Source organism: Falco rusticolus, chromosome 7 (assembly GCF_015220075.1).
Source record: "Falco rusticolus isolate bFalRus1 chromosome 7, bFalRus1.pri, whole genome shotgun sequence".
NCBI lineage: Eukaryota > Metazoa > Chordata > Aves > Falconiformes > Falconidae > Falco > Falco rusticolus.
In genome coordinates, this window is record NC_051193.1 from 32,921,466 (window position 1) to 32,939,053 (window position 17,588).

General features: G+C 36.0%; 1 protein-coding gene across 2 annotated transcripts in view; it reads right to left on the bottom strand.

Moving 5' to 3' along the window:
- The window catches only part of ARID4A (AT-rich interaction domain 4A), a 50,711-nt gene that overhangs the window by 28,691 nt on the left and 4,432 nt on the right, over positions 1–17,588 (bottom strand). For both annotated transcript variants that reach the window (XM_037395517.1, XM_037395516.1), the window contains exons 4-9: positions 16,906–16,971; positions 15,879–15,969; positions 3,517–3,596; positions 3,315–3,409; positions 2,593–2,725; positions 588–667 (exon numbers count right to left, since the gene is read on the bottom strand). In XM_037395517.1, the coding sequence (XP_037251414.1) occupies positions 588–667; positions 2,593–2,725; positions 3,315–3,409; positions 3,517–3,596; positions 15,879–15,969; positions 16,906–16,971 (545 nt within the window). The remainder of the gene's footprint in view (positions 1–587; positions 668–2,592; positions 2,726–3,314; positions 3,410–3,516; positions 3,597–15,878; positions 15,970–16,905; positions 16,972–17,588) is intronic.

The following is a 17,588-nucleotide window of genomic DNA, read 5'->3' on the forward strand; positions in this document are numbered from 1 at the left end:
TCTCCCCTTTCCCCGCTTCCGAGAGGTGTGTGGACTAATAAGACCTTTCTTTTCACAGGAATCTTGGTTTATATTATGTAAAAATTTTAATTAAACAGTTACTTTACATTCACTTTTTTACTATAGCAAGTAGATTAAACACTTCTAAACTTTTCTATTTAAACAGTCATGGACACCTGGGCACTGGAGGTAATGGGCCAACCAGATATCCACACAAAGACACCCACAAAGACATAACAATTACAACACTAAGGGAAATTATTAGAACCAAAACACATATTCCAAAGAACAGGAATCATCTAAAGTGTTAACACCTGTTTTTTTCAAAGTTGTTGATTTTTTTTTCAAATGAAGAAACACCAGAAACTTTATTAATCCAGTGAACTCTTATCAGTACAGAGAATGTAAAGGCAAGCAAGTAAGCACAGTACTAGTTAGCTGGAAATGGACTATGACAAACGTGTACAACCAACGTTACATAAAATGTACCCTTTCCTTTTGGAAGCAATAATGTCTTCAGAAACAATAAGTAATTAGTTTCACATTTTCCTTACATATACCTCTAATGAAAGCAAGCTATTACTTACAATTTGGAATCTGCGAAGGATCGAACTAAACACTGGTCCTTTTTCACTGTGACATCATCATTACAGCTGGGAGACACAACCTGAAGTTTCAAATAAAACACTTTAAGAAAAAAAAAAAACCACACCCAAAAACCTGATCTTCAAAGGAAAGAAAGACTGACAGCAGTTTTCCTGCTGTCTTCCTGTTTCTTCTATTATAATTTTCAGTCCTGAGAAAAGAAACCTACTCCAATTTATATTACTAAGGCCAAGGGCAAATTTCAAGAAGCAGTTTACCTCAAACTATTAACCTTAGCTGTTATGTACAAGCCAGAAACGTTTGCAATTTCATTTGTAAACTCAAAACTAATCTACTGGGGTGATATCATGGGATCCTGGTCATTCACTCCCATTTTTTTCTCCTGTTCATACAAAACCTGCTTTAACCATCTATTTAGAAAGCCACCAACCCACTTATTTTACACCAGCTTCTGACAGTTGGCATTCAAACTGAGAGGTAGGCAGTAGTTTGGGGTTTTTTGTTTGTTTTGTTTGTTTTTTTTAAGGTGTGGATAATATAAGCCAATGTGGAATCCAGAATATCCTTCCACAGTGGTATCATCTCTAAGTCTAAAAAGGTGATAAAAACACATTTGCAGTATTTGTATTACCACAAACAGAACAAATTTACATTTTGCTCTAGACCATACACTGACAGAAAATGTAAGATGCAGATGGACTTCTGGATCTACCAGGTCTCAGTGGAAGCTGTGCCACTCCATTCAAATAAGTCAGAAGTTTTACCCCAACAATCAAGATAAGACATTCCTGTTTCTCAGGTAGCAGAGAACAGAACAGGTACGTGGCCTCCAGTAACTTAATCACCTAGTTAGAACCATGTTGTATTAAAATCTGTCATTAGTAAAGTGATATACAACAATCAGAACATGTACAACAATACCACATTTCACATTTTAAACTGAGATACATACAACTGGATGAGTCAGTATTAACTATTCACCCTACATTACACCATAACGTTCTTTCAAGGAAGGGAAGACAACTGGCTTGTGTAGTTAGTTTTGATCCTGGATTCACTGAGGGAAATAAAACCTGAAACTAAGTTAGAAGACTGGAACAGCTACACTCCTTCCAGCTAACCCTGAAGACTCAAAATAAAGGAATTACAGAATATACAGTTAAGTAAATAAAATCTGCAAAAATCAGTGAACTAAACCTGCCTGTAATATGCCAGATTTTTTTTTAAACAAATGCACCTCTGATTGATGATGGAAGACGTGTACTGAGCTTGTCTGACAAGATCAAGAAGTTTACTGAAGAAAGCAACTTCTAATATATATCCATAAACTTTCTTCTGTGTGAAGAGCCTGCAAAGTGTCTACCTTTACAGTACAAGTCTACTTATACTTGAATTTATTTAATATTTATCATCAGCAATGGCAATGAACAGCTGTATTCTATACTGATAGTCAAATAAAAATAATAACCAGCACCTACTGCTAGAGTAACCGGCCATTTATGTAAATGCAATCATGGAAGGAACTGGTATTTCATAAAATTGAAAGTCTAAGGAAAAAGGTAATCATTAAATACAAAACCATAAAAATTCCACTGCAATTAAGATTCATAAATCTAGTTGCTCTTAAATTACCTGGTAGTGCAAGTCCTACCTTATCTTATTTTTAGAAGAAAAATAATTACATACTGATTATTTTCTGGGCAGTTTTGAAAGACTTAAAAGCCATAAAAATAAGTTATACATCAACACTAATCTCTGCTCTCCTACTCTTCACAGGTTCTGTAGAATATTTGTATTTTTACCAAATATGGGCAGCAGGGCTTAGCCTGACTACACCCATAACTTTGCTGTAAAAATTGTTAAGTACACAAACCATCCTATCCAGGAAAACTGCTATATGAACAACTTAGTAAGTCAGATTAAACTCTTGTCTAAAAAGATATTAGCAGCATGACACTAGAGATGTCAACATCTTAAGCAACCTACCAAAGCTGGATACCAGTCTGCCTTCTCAGAATTGCAAGTCACACTCACAACTTTGCCAAGCAATTCATCATTGAGACGCCTTTTATCTTCATCCTCTTCTTCACTACTTTCTTCTTCCTTTTCATCTTCAGTACTAAATTATTAAAACATAAAGTATTTTAAAGCTTTTGTCTGAAGTTAGTATTTGAAAGCAGATACAGCTTACAACGAGATCTTTCTTCCTGTTCTGCAAAGCTTCAAAAAAAATATTAGCATTTTAAGAGCTGAAATTGCTTGAGACACACTTAAATATTAAGCACACTTACTTAGTAAGAGGAACTTTGTAGAAATTCTTTCCAAGTAGTAGTATTTTACAACAGCATCATGTTGGAATTGGAGGCATGAATCAGGATTTGATTGTGCACAGACATGAAACAAAGAGAAATGGTCGCTACCCCAGAAATTTAAAAGCACCTTTTTTGCTACTATGTGAAGTGTAAAGAAGATTAAAAATCCTGCATTTCCTGACACACGAGTTCCTATTATACAAAAGAAGCACAAACATTCTTAAGGCTACTACAAGAAAAAAAAAAATCAATTTCATCATACTGCAAACATATGAACACATCTGCATGAACTGAATTACTTAAGTCCGTAAGCTGTGCACACAACTTCAATGGCACTGCAGTTTTAGTAAAGGACACTAAAAGAAAGGAGAGCAACAGAGCACTATCAAAACTCACACAGGAAGAGAAGATCTTCTTCCTCTATTAGACTTCTTCCCAATAACTGGAGTTCCAAAGTGCTCTGGATTGGTTAGTGGCAGTTGATCAAGTGTCTACATAGAAAAAAGAGCGAACAAAATTAGTTTGCAATTTCTTCTTATTATATAAAAAAATATAAATTAACTACTTATTTTTCACTGCATGTCCATCATTGTCTTACCTCACTTTCTGCGAAGTGCCTTTCTCCTTTCAAGCATAATGAAGTTCGTCTCAAGGTCCTTTCATCGCCATCATCAAAAACTAGTATGAAGCCAAGAAAATACATTGCAACAAAATGATTAGATCTCTTTACCAAGCTGACAAAACAAGTTACTATTTATGTCACAATCTAGAGTATTTTCTAAAAAATGACTTTCAAGACCTCCATTTTAATACTTACTTAGTTCATAAGCAAAGTGAAATGTGGTATTCAAGATTCGGTCTACGAACAAGTAAGTTTCCCACAAGAGATTCAAGGCAGCATAAAGTGAGGCCTTTGGATGCAACAGTCTCTGTCTAATTTGACATCCTTCTTATCAATACACTGAACATTTCAAACCATTGCTACTGGCTGTATACCAGTTACTGTTATCTAACAATCTTAGGGTTTGGTTTTGGGGTTTTGGGGGCTTTTTTTGTTAGGTTGGGTTGGGTTTTTACTCTACCCATTTATTCCTTACTTACGCTACCTTTTAATCTTCCCTCTTGCTACAAACAACCCCACAAAAATACAGATGAATGGAAGGAAGAACAAGTGTGTGACACTTTTTCTTACACTATCAATACTGTGCTACCAACAGACTGGGAGTACTGGAAACTTGTAACTGTAAGTGACCAACTTATAAAGGCATACTTAGTAGACATCCTGTCCTCTTAAAACTTGTGTAGGTGAAAGGGAAGTCTCATCACTTTCCATTAATACACAGCTGAAGAACACTTGAATGCTATGAACCTACTGCAACTTTTGCCTAAGAAGTATCTACTCTTTAGCCAGTTTAAATAAAACCTTTTCATGAGAATTTCCTTGGAGAGAAGGAAAGAAAAGTTACTAGTTCCCCCCTGCACTGGTTCAGATCCCACTGTCTGAGCCACGTGTACAGGCCCTTTTCAAAGAGCAGAGACCAGGTGGCTGCAGTCTGGCATTCCAGTAAGGTAAAAGTTTATTTATATGGGGTCAAAGTGCAGAATACTACTCTATATTTAAATTGATTGAAACACGCTTTGGCCAGTACTGAACTTAGGGGTGGGTGTGGAGTTTCAAGTGTTGTGCATACCAGTATAATAACTTTGGCATACTTCTATTAAAAAAAATAAAATCTCTCAAGCTAGCATGTATATCAAATTTATGCGTATTATTGGCAAAAACACAGATTAGTTGCAGCAAGAAAAGCATTTATTTGTCAAATAACTAAATAGAACAGTCACATTCTCATAATCTTAGATTAAAATCATAGACTGCAATAAATAATGCAATAACTATATAAAAAGGTACGAATACAAATATCATTAAAGTTGATAAGCTAAGCTTTAAGGTTCCTCCATCTTCAGAGCAGAGATACTGCTGTGGTACGCTCCACTACTGAATTATTATAACAGCTTGTAATACTTGTGCACACAAAGCAACTAATTTATCCCCCTCCAAAAACCTAGTATTTCAAGAACAGCAGATACTTATATGCCTAATTAGCTATACTAGTTAACAATAATTTCAAAACTTTAAAAATATAAATACCAGTAAGACCTGTCAACTCCAATACCAGTACGTTACTCTGAAAATCTTCTAGTTTAGCTTACAGCTCAAGGAAGCCACCACTGTGACACTTCACACTAACTGGGAAAACAAAGTATGAGCTCTTCCCCTCTGCATTGCTAACTCAGCATTGGTATCCATTGATCAGTTAAGTGCAAACACCAGAGCACTCAAAGTGATCCTGAAGTTCAGCACTGTCACAGATTTACATTAACAACAACAAAAAAATCTGTGCCACCCTTTAGAAGTTTAAGTTCATTACCCACTCCAAATGTGCCACTCCTCAGCTCTCTGTACACTTTGATAACAATATTTCATTGGCACGTTTTTAAGTTTTAGAGCGGTTTGGTTGGTTGGGATTTTCTTTTTTGTTTTGTTTGTTTGTTTTTCAAGTGTTCTGTGCACTCAACAATGTGTGCCATTTCTCATTGCTCTGAAGAGACTTAAAAGCAGGTTACAATCATCCTTTGTCAAAACACATTCAGAACTAAAGTCAAAGTACTAATTTTCCACAAATAATCATTTCAGGGGACAAATGGCTGGTGATTAACAACAGGTAACTATTGAAAAAAGCAAACAGAACCTGATACTTGATAGTGAATAAGTAATTAAAAACCCATCAGTCTAGTTTATCTCCAATTTTGGAAGCTCTACCTATATAATTAAAACTAGTATGGTACAGGAAGAAATCAAGCAAACCATTCATAAATCAGATTACACATCATTTTTTCATCCCTAAAAGATAAATGTCTTATCAATACTGGCCATTAAGTAAAACATACTAGTAAACCACACTGCTCTAAATTATGACACACAAGGAAATTCTGACAATTAAGAACTGTGTCAGATATTCTGCTTTCCTCAATTACAACAAACACTGAAGTTAACTTACAACTTTGAAAAATCACAAAATTAGATATTCCCTACCAATATGAGGTAATTATGGATTGCAAAATGCAACTGCACAAGTGTCAATTTCATAAATTTGTATTTCATTTCTATGGGCAAAACAACATAGAAGAAAAAATAATTAATGCTGAATACTCAAGTCTTCCTAATTGCCCCTCAGACCTGGAGACAATGAAAGCATGAGTATGCTTTCAGAGCCTGGCAGTCATGCTTTCAGCTCTGTTCCCAGCTTCATACCTGAATGGAGACTAGTCTATCCCATGCCTCAAAAACAGCCCTCTTCCTACAAGCCTTTTCCTGCCATTGCTCTTTGTTTTCTCCAGTTGAAGGTACAGAACTGGCCTGATCTCTAAAAGCTGCTTGTCCTTTGACACAGAGGGAAAAAATGCCAGGCCAGTCTGCATCCCCAAATGGACTACAAAAAAAGAAAACAAAAAAACCCCCAAAGCCTCTTCTAAAGCCCCTCTCCCACCCCTAAAAGGAAAGTCACTCTTTCCAGAAGGATTGAGTACTTGCTTCCATATGAGAGGCAATTTTCACACAACTTCAGGAGAGGAAGGCAGAGAATCACTAATTTTCAGACCTCCTTCTTGAACTGCAGCAGGCGTAAGACTCAGCATAACCATTAAAGAAAAATGTAGAAAAATTTCTGTTAAGCAGCCATGTGAGTGTCCCACCTGGGGAAAAGGAAGTGCATGGCAGAGTGCAAGGGTGCATGATTCAAAGTAATCAAGTCCAATATTCCATTTTACCTTGATAATTTTCTTCCAGGACTGAAGTTTCTCTCCCTCTCACCCCTCACTCAGGTTAATAGAATAGATAAAGTCAACATATCCAGCCCTAAGGAGTCTCACATAAATATATGTAAATACATATATACACACACAAATGAAAAAAACAGAAAGTTTTTATCATCTGTGTGTAACTACCCCTACAGACATCACCTGCTCAATATAAAAAATGCTTTTAGACAACAATGAAAACTAGGTGGTGTTATATAGAAGGAAATACTACAGCATTATCATTACTTAAAAAGACTTTGCCTTTTTAAAATGATGAACAGAAATGTGGCAGTTACCTTTAATTTTCTGTCTTGATGTGGACTAGTAGCGGAAGAGGTAGAAGGACCATGCAGGGCAGAAACAGAAGGCACTAATATTTTTGGTATTTTGAAGTCATTTAACTGCTTCAAAGATAAACTGAAACTTTCTTTGACAACATTAGAGTTTTTAGATATACAAGAAATTGCCTGCTCATTCTACAATAATTTATGTTGTGGACATGTGCAAGAGCACCTGCAACTGACAGCACAGCTGCACAACTTTGAGCAAAACAACATTTTTGCAGAACAACAAAATGTGTATGTAACAGAACAACATAATAAGAAAGATTTCCTTGGCTAAATTAGTGATTGATGTAAAGTGTCAACGGAGAAAGGACAGCACCATTTTACACATGAAAATATGAACTATCTGAATTACTAAAGTGAGGCCAATTAGGAAGTCTCTCCAATTAATCACAACGCATGAAATATTTATTAAACTTTTTATATATTAATATTCTTATTATATTAAACTTTTTTCTCTTCTAGGGAAAATACTTGTTTGTGCCTTACTGTAAGGGTAATCAGAAACATACATTGATAGCCTCAGCACCTTTAAAAATACATACCTTTCCTAAACAAAGTAAGCCTTGTGGTTTCCAACTCACTTCGAAGAAAAACCTACCACTAAAATACTATTACTGCCACCCTATGCATGACTTTTTAATGCTAGTCCCAGAGGCTTTAAGAGACTGTCTTTTCAATGCACAGCATCATATATTACGGTTTTCATAAACATAAGCAGTAAGGCAGACAGAACATTTCAATGCTATGCAATACTTCGATGCTATGATAGCAGTCATGTCAGAATAATGTAATACACTTTAAGCTGCAAATTCATTCCTCTTTTTAAGCTCATCCAGAAGTAAGACTGTTTAGTTAAAATGCCTAGCACTAACAGACAAATTAAAAACTTAATGTTAATGTTGAATAACTTGCACTAATTAATCATTCCTTAAATAGGTTTTTGTTACAATCCCAAATTCTCCGACAGCAGAAATTCTAGAGGTTGTATTCCATAAGGAGGAATTTAGTGAACGTTATCAGTTGCGTTGAAGAGGAAGGAAACAGAAGACACAGAGGTATCTCCCCATACACATGTAAGGCAGTCATCAAGAGATGTGTTTGAAGTGCCACAATATTCACCTTAGAAGAGGAATTTACAAACCTGCCCCTTCCAAAGAAACACGTTATGAAAAAGCAGAAGCCCTTTAAGTTCAACCATTGCCTCATTTTGGGGTGGGTACATACTTGTTGGGGAAACAGTGTACCAGCTGACTGCTTCAGTAAATACTTCTGGAAAGAGAATGACACATGTGAGCCAGGAACCTACATACTAGTATTTAAGATGAGCCAATATAACTAAGTAGGAATGACAGAAAGAAAAGCAATGTTTCTGCTGGCCAGGACCTTTCTTCCAAATATACTGCTTAATGACGAATACTGACAGAAGGGGGAAAAACCATGACTAAGCAGTACAACCTGGAGCCACAGTCTCTATTACAATGCTTATTCTAGTCCCAAGAATGGAGTTCAATATGCTCCATCCAAAGCATATTTAAACAGTGAAAGGAAAATGGAGATTTTCAGAATGTTACTGCACCCCAGTTGATAATAACAGGGAAGAAACAGAATTGATTTTTATTCTGTTTGTGGAAGCCTAGGCAAGCCCATGCTATGACAGAAAAAGAAAATGAAGCCTCCTGGTGGGAATCAATGCAATAGTTCTCAAAATATAGGAAAAAAGTTCTCTTGATTAAAAGTTGAGTACCTCAAAAACACATTATACAATGGAAGTGCAACTTTCAACTCACTCTTGAAGAGCAGCTATCTTCCAAGGTATCTTCTGTTCCCTACCTGCAGCAGGCCTGTGTATGCCATTAACAAAATGAATACTAACCCTGCCCTCACAAAAATGCAGTCTCAACACCAATTTATTTATATAAGAAATATTAACAAGTCGACTAATCAAAATCTTTTTTAGGAACAGTGAAGAAACTTGCCACAAAGTACTGCAGATCAGTTTAACATCTTGTTTTTATAAATATTCCTATGATTTAAAAAAAAAAAAAGGAAAAAAAAAGAAAAGAGAACATAGCAAGATGCTAGCAGTAACATCCTCATAATAGTTACGATATTACTTACAGACAGTGCAATCAGTAATACCAGAACAAGGCAGTCCTGTAACAGACAAGTAAATAAGGAAACCAACTCTCAAGGCTGCATCTGCTGGCTAACTTCAAATCCAACAAAGCCGGCAGCCTGTTGAAGATTTCTGCCTAAATAGGTGCCCATCTTATTGTTGCTGCCCGAAGGATGAGATTCTATGCTGCGCAGCAAGTAAACAATTCTTTCTCATTTCACAACCTATTCAGAAACTTTTAAATCTACCAAGACAAAGTATGTACCAAGAAGTAAAAACTGCTCCAGTGTCACTATGTACAATTAATTATTTTCACTATCTGCCTGACAAAGCAGTAACTTGTGAACTACCAGAGATGCCCTCTACGAATCTCTAGATGATTGTGTTCAAGTTTTGCAGATTTTTGTTTTTCAGCTGTGGAAAAAATATAGAAAGTACCAAGAGTCATGCACTACTTGTTGAATGACCCTGTAGACAAGGATTGTACTAACTATGGATTCATCACTGTCAAAGGGCTTATGAGCAAGATACTGCAGTTTATTGTGTTACTGGAGAGACTACAGAACTCAATTAAACAAACAAACAAACAAAAATTCTAAATAAGCTTCAATTCTTCCACGGAAATGTATATGAAATATCACTGAAAACACAGAAGTGCAACCTTCCGAGTCTACTCATAGAAGACCGTCGCCTTACAAAGAAAAATCTACTGTCTGAAATTGCTTTTTTCTGAGATGTTACAGTAATCCTACTATTGTTACATATGAAGAGATTACAGAAAAAATTCTACCTCCCTGCTTTCCCTACAGGATTGTTTGTACACAGCATTTAATTTTCTTTTAACAGGCTACATTGCAACAAAGGTGAGTGTATAACCAAAGGCTCTTTCCAGTTGATCTGTAACAAGGATCAGTTAACACACTTTTTCACCATCCCATCTGCTCCTCTACCCGCACACTGCCTAAACTCATGTGACTACAAAATGTGGCACTATTCTTTTTTTTCCAAATTCTCCAGAAAGCAACCAACACAGCTACTGCACAGTTTCTATGTGCCATAGGTGCACTTAACAGTATGTCTGACTCAAGGCAAATACAGGGTGGGGTTTCCTCAAAATTCACCCAAGTAACATTTTGAAGACTGAAAGAACGTATTTATGGTGGATCAGGGCGGTTTAGAGCATCAGTGAAGTGGGGGCAAGTGGACAGTTCCCCTGCTGCACCTGTGGTTTTGGATTCCTGGATGACACATGCATAGCCGGAAGATGAAGTGATGCTTCTGCGATGTAGAACTCAACAGGATACTGGGAAGAACTGGTCAAACCAGCTACGCAGACATGACTAGTGCCTTGCACATACTACAGAATGTGTGCTGTTCAAGTTATAAAAAGACAAACCAATAAGCCTCTGGCATGGATGAAAACAACTGACTGAAATGACACTGATAGCTTTTAGCAATCTTCACGCAGGAGTAAGACACGTTAGGCACTTAAAGTTGTACTGGAACCAAGTCAATTTTTCCTGTTAGATATCTCCACAAAGCATCAGAAGAGGAAAACTTTTAAAAATAGGAAAATGTGACTATAAATAGCTCCTGTGAGCAACCCTACTCCTGAGAGTCCTAGGACATCACTGTTGGTTCATTTTCTGATATTCTTAGAATTATGAATCGGAATTTTCAAAACCCATGCAACACGAAAGAAGATTAGAAACAAATACTTAATACCTTTCATTTCTGTCACCTACCCTCCTAAACGCAGTACGTCAGAGCGATGCAACTGGTGGCTGTTCATTTCCAGAACAATTCAAGCCAACTACCCAAAACTTCACTCGCACAGGAATGAGCACTCAGGTATGTAACTCCTCTCAGCGCACACTCACACTACTGTACTCCCTGCAAACTGCCACAGTGACTACATGAGAGGAGGAAGTTACCACCACGTGAGGCCGGAGAGCAGCACAAGCAGAGGTATGGGGCTCTCAGAGGTGTCTCAGAAGTGGGTGTCTGGCTTACAGCACAGCCAAAATTGGGCCATGTTGATGTGTATCACCATACTAGAGCCAAAAAGAAAAAAACGCTGTTGGCTTTGCAGACTCATGCAGTGTTGAAAAGAATGAGAAAAATAAATTCTTTAGTATTTATGTTAAAATATTCTGCCATTTCATGATAACTCCTTTTCAAAGGAGAAAAGATACGTCTTCTCTTATATAAAAGTAGCAGATGAAGCCTGAAAGCCATAATTCTCAGAAAATGCGGATTCATGTTCCCTTTCACTCTGAACAGTATATAAAGCTCTACTGCAGACAGCAAGGCCGGCTAGAAACTGCAAGTACCTCTCACTGTTTTGTTTTTTTTTTTTGTCCCCAATTCCTACTCACTTCAGAGGAAAAATTACGCAATGTTAATACATCTTTCTCTTTGTCCCTTCAGAAAAATTTTCCCATGATTTTATCTAGCAAAATACAGGGCACAAGGCTCAGTGTCTGTGTTCTGTTTTTTTTATTTTGCTCAACCATACCTTGTAGGTATGGCTAAATTACATGCACTTAACAAGATCTAAGCACATACAGATTATTGACCTGAGTTTTGTCAAAAGAGAGATGACACTGTCATTTTGACGGGGCAATAAAAAAGGCCAGCCATCCTAAAAGCAACTCTTTGGATGCTTGCTGAACTGAAATACTGTTTCTCACTTTTATATAGACATTACATCACTTTAGTTCTGTACAGAAGTGATACAAAAGTGTTTCCTTAAAGAACATATACATAAGTATTTCTGTTTTCTGAAATTCTGGTAGTGCTTGTAAGAGAGAGAATGTGAAAGAAGGAAAATACAACTACACACTTTGTAAGGTGTGGTCTGAGCTGTGGTTTTCTTTTGTTTTTTAATCATTTGAGACATTATTTCAGCATTTACCTGAAGCATTTTACAAGTTAACAGAGAATCAGGTGGCTGGTACACTAAGTAAGCCATAATTAAAACCTGGCTCAGCTGAAAGTAGATCTGATAGACCATTCTAATGCTATGCAATTATCACCTAGCAATATACTCAGCACTTCAAAAGCATCAATGCATCATTTTAAAATTTGTAAATTAAGTAAGTTAATTTTAAATAATTGCATTTAAAAGATTAAAACATCACAAAATCAGGGAATCATTTAGGTTGGAAAAGACCTTTAAGATCTTTAACCCAGCCATTTGTTATCCAAAGAACTTAAACTGCTGTTAGTGTCATGCCACTTTAGATTCCATTGAGCAGATGAGGGCTGACTTGTACAATGCCATTTCCAGATATTGTTAAAAACTTTCACTCCAAACAGCTTTTGTTTCTTTACCCACTTATACTGAAAAGCTGAATTTCAAAGGTGATTTCAAAATTATTTCCAAATCACAGATGAAAATTTCAACATGACTAAATGGCTACAGTAACATCGTTGTTATAAAAAAGTAAGTGGAAAAAGTGATTCCATGGCAGCTGCAATAAAAATAAATCCTTATTTATTTTGGGTACATGAACACCACTAATAGGCAGGAGTTACTGTTAAAGTAAGACTTAACTGCTTGTCATTGTGGCTCTTTCGTTATGCTGGTGGCAAAGTATCCTACTACAGCAAACTCAACATAGCATTTCTACTGGTTCACCTTACTGAACACAAAGGAAAGTTGTTTCAGCAGACTTTATTAATTCTTTAGATACTTATCTGAAACAGAGAGCCTGATTTGCAAAAGCGAACATCGTTACTTCTCACAAGACAGGCATGCAGTTTGTTTTGGTGGATTTTTTCAGGTATTTGTACTTAATACTTTGAAATTTTTTGTCTATATATGTTACTGGCTTCCCCATCCATATCAGTCTACTTTTAGATCACTGAGAAAGAGATGCTACATCATACAGAAAATATATAGTACAGGAAAAGCATGTACTACTGATACGCAGGCTTTCCCTTATACTTTCCATCTCAAGCCTGACCACACTGAGCCACACATTCTAGAAACCTGAAGTCTGTTTGATCCACTTCCCTTTCAACTCTAGCTCTGACTGAATCAGTCAGTAAGAGTGCCAAGTAGTACAGCCCACCATCTATTAAAAAGGAACCAATTCAACTCTGCTTCACAGCAACATAAACACACACCTAGTATCTACCCAAAACTTCCTACAAAGATACAATGGAAGCAGCAAGCAAAAGATAAAGCTTACTTTTCATACCCCAGTGTTTCTGTACTCGACCTAGAACAGTTTCCCAATTTTAAAAGTAAAATTACCATTTTCTTAATGACATGAACTTCATGATCTGCTTGCTTTGGTCAATGTTACCTGTGCTTTCAAAATCAATAAGCACATCAACACAGACAACTCACAAAAACGTTCCTAAGTAGTATATACAATTCTAACATGTTAGAATTGCATTTTTTATAGTCATAGGTATATATACTCTACTTACCATATTACAGCACTGTGCATTTAACTTGCCATAAGATTACTTAAAACCCACCCACACCCCCAGCTCCAAATTTTTACAAAACCCTAGCAGTCTTAATACATTTGCATATGGAAACCTGATGAGTTTATTTTCCCTATTCTGCCTGTCAAAACATATTTTTTTGGAAAATAAAATTACAATAATAAATTAATCCATTGGTTCAAGTTTCTGAGGAACTGTGCTTTAATAAATTTATAAAGTAAGAATCACAGCATGCATGATTCATCTCTTACATTACTGGGGAGAGTTCAACAACTTGTTAAATCTAAACAAAACTCCAGTAATACAGGGCAGAGCTTGTATTACTGTTCAAATTACCAGTTCATCAAGTAAAGATTTTTGGCAGAAGTGTACCTGCTCAGGGAGAGAAAAGAAAAAACAGACAAAACTCATCCCCAAAACAGGGGATTTCAAGTTCATTTATCAAATGTAAGAAGACAAATATGTTTGTTTTATCAAGTAATAGAGTGTAAAGCCTTTTTTAACCACTGGAGCAGGTGTATATAGGGTTAGTTTACTGATGTAAATCTTCTGGTCAAAATTCAAACAGAATTAGCTAAAAATACTATTTTAAAACAAGAGTTTTAAAATGGAAACACTAATTCATAAACCATGAAATTATCGGTGCAAGGCTATTTCTTATCTCTTCTGTATCAGGATGGTGAATCTCTAAGTCAAAGCAGAGTTGGACAAAGCAGACAAATCTATGACAAAGCAGAGCTGGAGGTCCAGTGTTCTTCATTGAGTATGTCACATCATAATACTAAACCAAGCAGATTTTAAATCTGCACTCGAGTATAATCCTGCAAATAACAAGTGTGCTTTGTGAAGTGGTAAGTCAACCTGCTTGTATTTAAAGCATGCAGTAACAATAACAATCATAAAATGATAAAATCTTACAATTTATCTGCAATGAGAGCCTTACCGTCATTCCACCAAAGACAACATAACCTCACCTACTGCAATGGAAATGCTGGATTACTGAAAATGTCTTCTTCATACCTTAAAAAAGGGGTTATTGAATAAAAATAATTGACTGTTCATGGGACAGAGGACTCCTCAAGAGAGTATGAAGAATATGAAGTAAAGCTGAATATGTCTGGCATCAAGGCAGCTAGTAAGAGACAGTTTAAATTTACGGGTACTAATCTCAAAAGCAATGCTGAAGAGTAGCATGTACAGGACAATTCAGTGGAGAATGTTCCCTTGTTCCCTCCATACTACTATTAGTGAATGTAATGCTCCACTGCTATAAGAAAGCTGGGGAAAAAAGGACAGGTGCTTGCAAAGCTCTCCGATTCAAATACTGTGGGTTTTCGTTTGCTTATCTTGTATTACTTGAATGTTGGTGGGGTGCTGCTTCAGAAAAAACTAGATCAGAATGACCATTTAATTATTCAAAATAAATAAAACTTATCTTGTAATGAATTCTTGTTCAACTCTGAAATTTTGCTGACCTGGCATTCTGAGGTATCTATTTCAATAATTGAAAAGCGCTTGAGCCTCCAACATGAGAAGCAGTTTTCTATTTCACTTTAGATATAATCATTATTCGTAAATTATTTTAAAGCAAACAGTTATTCACATTATAAATGAATCTTCCCTCTTTTTAAGGAGTAAAGTGCCAATTATTTTCCTAAAAAAACAGATACGGTCTTCTGTTCTTTCATACAAAACCTGACCCTCAACCCTACATAAAACAACAGGAATAACTTCAGAATGCTCAGTGGTACTACCAACAGGGGTTTGTGTGTATGGGATTGCGTATAGTGGAAGAAGGCTTGCATTTCAGTCATTCATTACATGCCACAGATTTTCAGCTAGAAGTGCAATTATAAGGTTTATGTCTTAAAATCCGCAAAAGTTATTCTGAATTCCAGCAAGTGAAACTTCCATCAGAATACATACACTGTGCCAAATAAAACACCGATTGTTCAGGCCTGCAACTACCTGTGCAACAGCTTCACTGAGCATCAAATAATTATCATTCCATTTTAAATGGAAAAGGAAACAAGACCTGGAAGACTTAAAAAATTCCCCTCCAAAATCTATCTCAGATCTTGCACTACAAGATATAATTACTTACATTATTACTGAAAATCAGAAATATATTGTTCAAATATTACAGACTATAAACGAAAGCATGTGGCTACTCACCTACAGTATACCAGCTAGCGTCTGTCAACTTGCTGATAACACCTTCTTGAAAGGATCCATCGGGCATTTTGGTTTCAACCATTGCACCAACCTGCAAAAAGGAGTATCTCAAGGTTACATGTTAACTCATATAATGGGGAAAAACACATGTAGGCATTAATTCACCCAGCAAGCTAGATTTATTTGTTTAAAGACTCATGTTACTTTTCAAAATTTAGTTACTTAGCTGGTAAGAACAAAGGTCCTTAAGTATGAAGGCTGAACTGTAAGTAGACAGTAAAGCAGTACTAAACTCAGAACATCTCATTTCAACAGGACTTACATCATCACAAGTAATAATAGAAGGCCAATTGGAAAAATGGAAATATTCAAAGTAATTATTACTTTATTACTGATATGCATGCGATTATGACTATTTATTATACTTTAAACATTATTATACTGTCCATTAGACGAGAATTGTAGTAGCAGCCTACAAAAACGCATTGATATTCTTGAAGGTAGCTACAGAGAAAAGACATACAAAAAAGATGACCTCCTCTACAGCGCTCTGTTTGTGTTCAGTGTTTTATAATGTGGCTAGGTATTTTAGCAGACAACTGTTAAATATAAAAATATAAATCAGCACATGTTTTTATATAGAACGCATCAACTGTTTTCAAACGTAGTTAGAGAAACTGTATTTACTATTGTCTAACAGGCTTAAACTTAGCTTTGCAATCAAGCTCTTAATTACTTTTAAGAACTTTTGAAGTTTCATTACCTGTAAGTTTTGTATCTTGTAAGAAGACACAAAAATCACTGTTCATGCAAAACTGTTTGCATATGAAGTATGCTCCATGGAGAAGCGTAAAGAGCCTCTAAAAGCTACTGAAGACTACTCAGAATCAATCTGATCTAAAGTGATGAGCCTTCTTTGATTTAAAATCTGTAGAACAGCTATCCCCTTAAACAGTATCAGAATTTAGAATTTTACAAATAAATTAACGTGTTTACAAAAAAAAAAAAAGTCATGCAATATACATACTCTTAGAGGTCCTTTCACTTGGTCATCTTGCACTAACTGAGTTGAGTTATCACCCTTCAGGACCACCTGCAAGATATTAATTAACTTTTTAATATGTATCTTACTTTTAATAGCATAGAAAAAGTGTATGAAACTGTATCTATAATAATAATAATAATAATCCTCATTTGGAAAATAAATCTTTAACCATCAGATGGACTCAAACATTATTGAATGCAAAACACCTGACATGGACAATTTCACTGACAGGAAGCCCCAAGTCTAAGACTTAATATTAAATCTGAAGCATCATAAAGAGCAGGGCAAATCGAACATCAGCCATTCCAAGGTAAAGAAAATATGTTTTGATGTGAGCCTGGATATTGATAAAATCCAGGGTATACCTGGAATTTGGCTTCCAGATCAGAAGGGTTTTTTTCCTCTCTCTTTCAGCTGTAGCACTTTATTGACAACACTGAGTACTAAACTACAACTGCAATAAGTTCTCCTTATTAAATGTGTGTCAAAAGATCGCAAACTGACCACAATACCACCATTTCTCCTACCTTGAGCAAAAGAATTTTTTTGTATGGTAAGGAGGTGAAATACTGCAAGCATAGTGACAACAAGCATCAGTTACAGTGTAAGTAAACTACGCTTCTCCCTTTAAAATCCTACTTTTGAGAAGGTAACACTGATGAGAC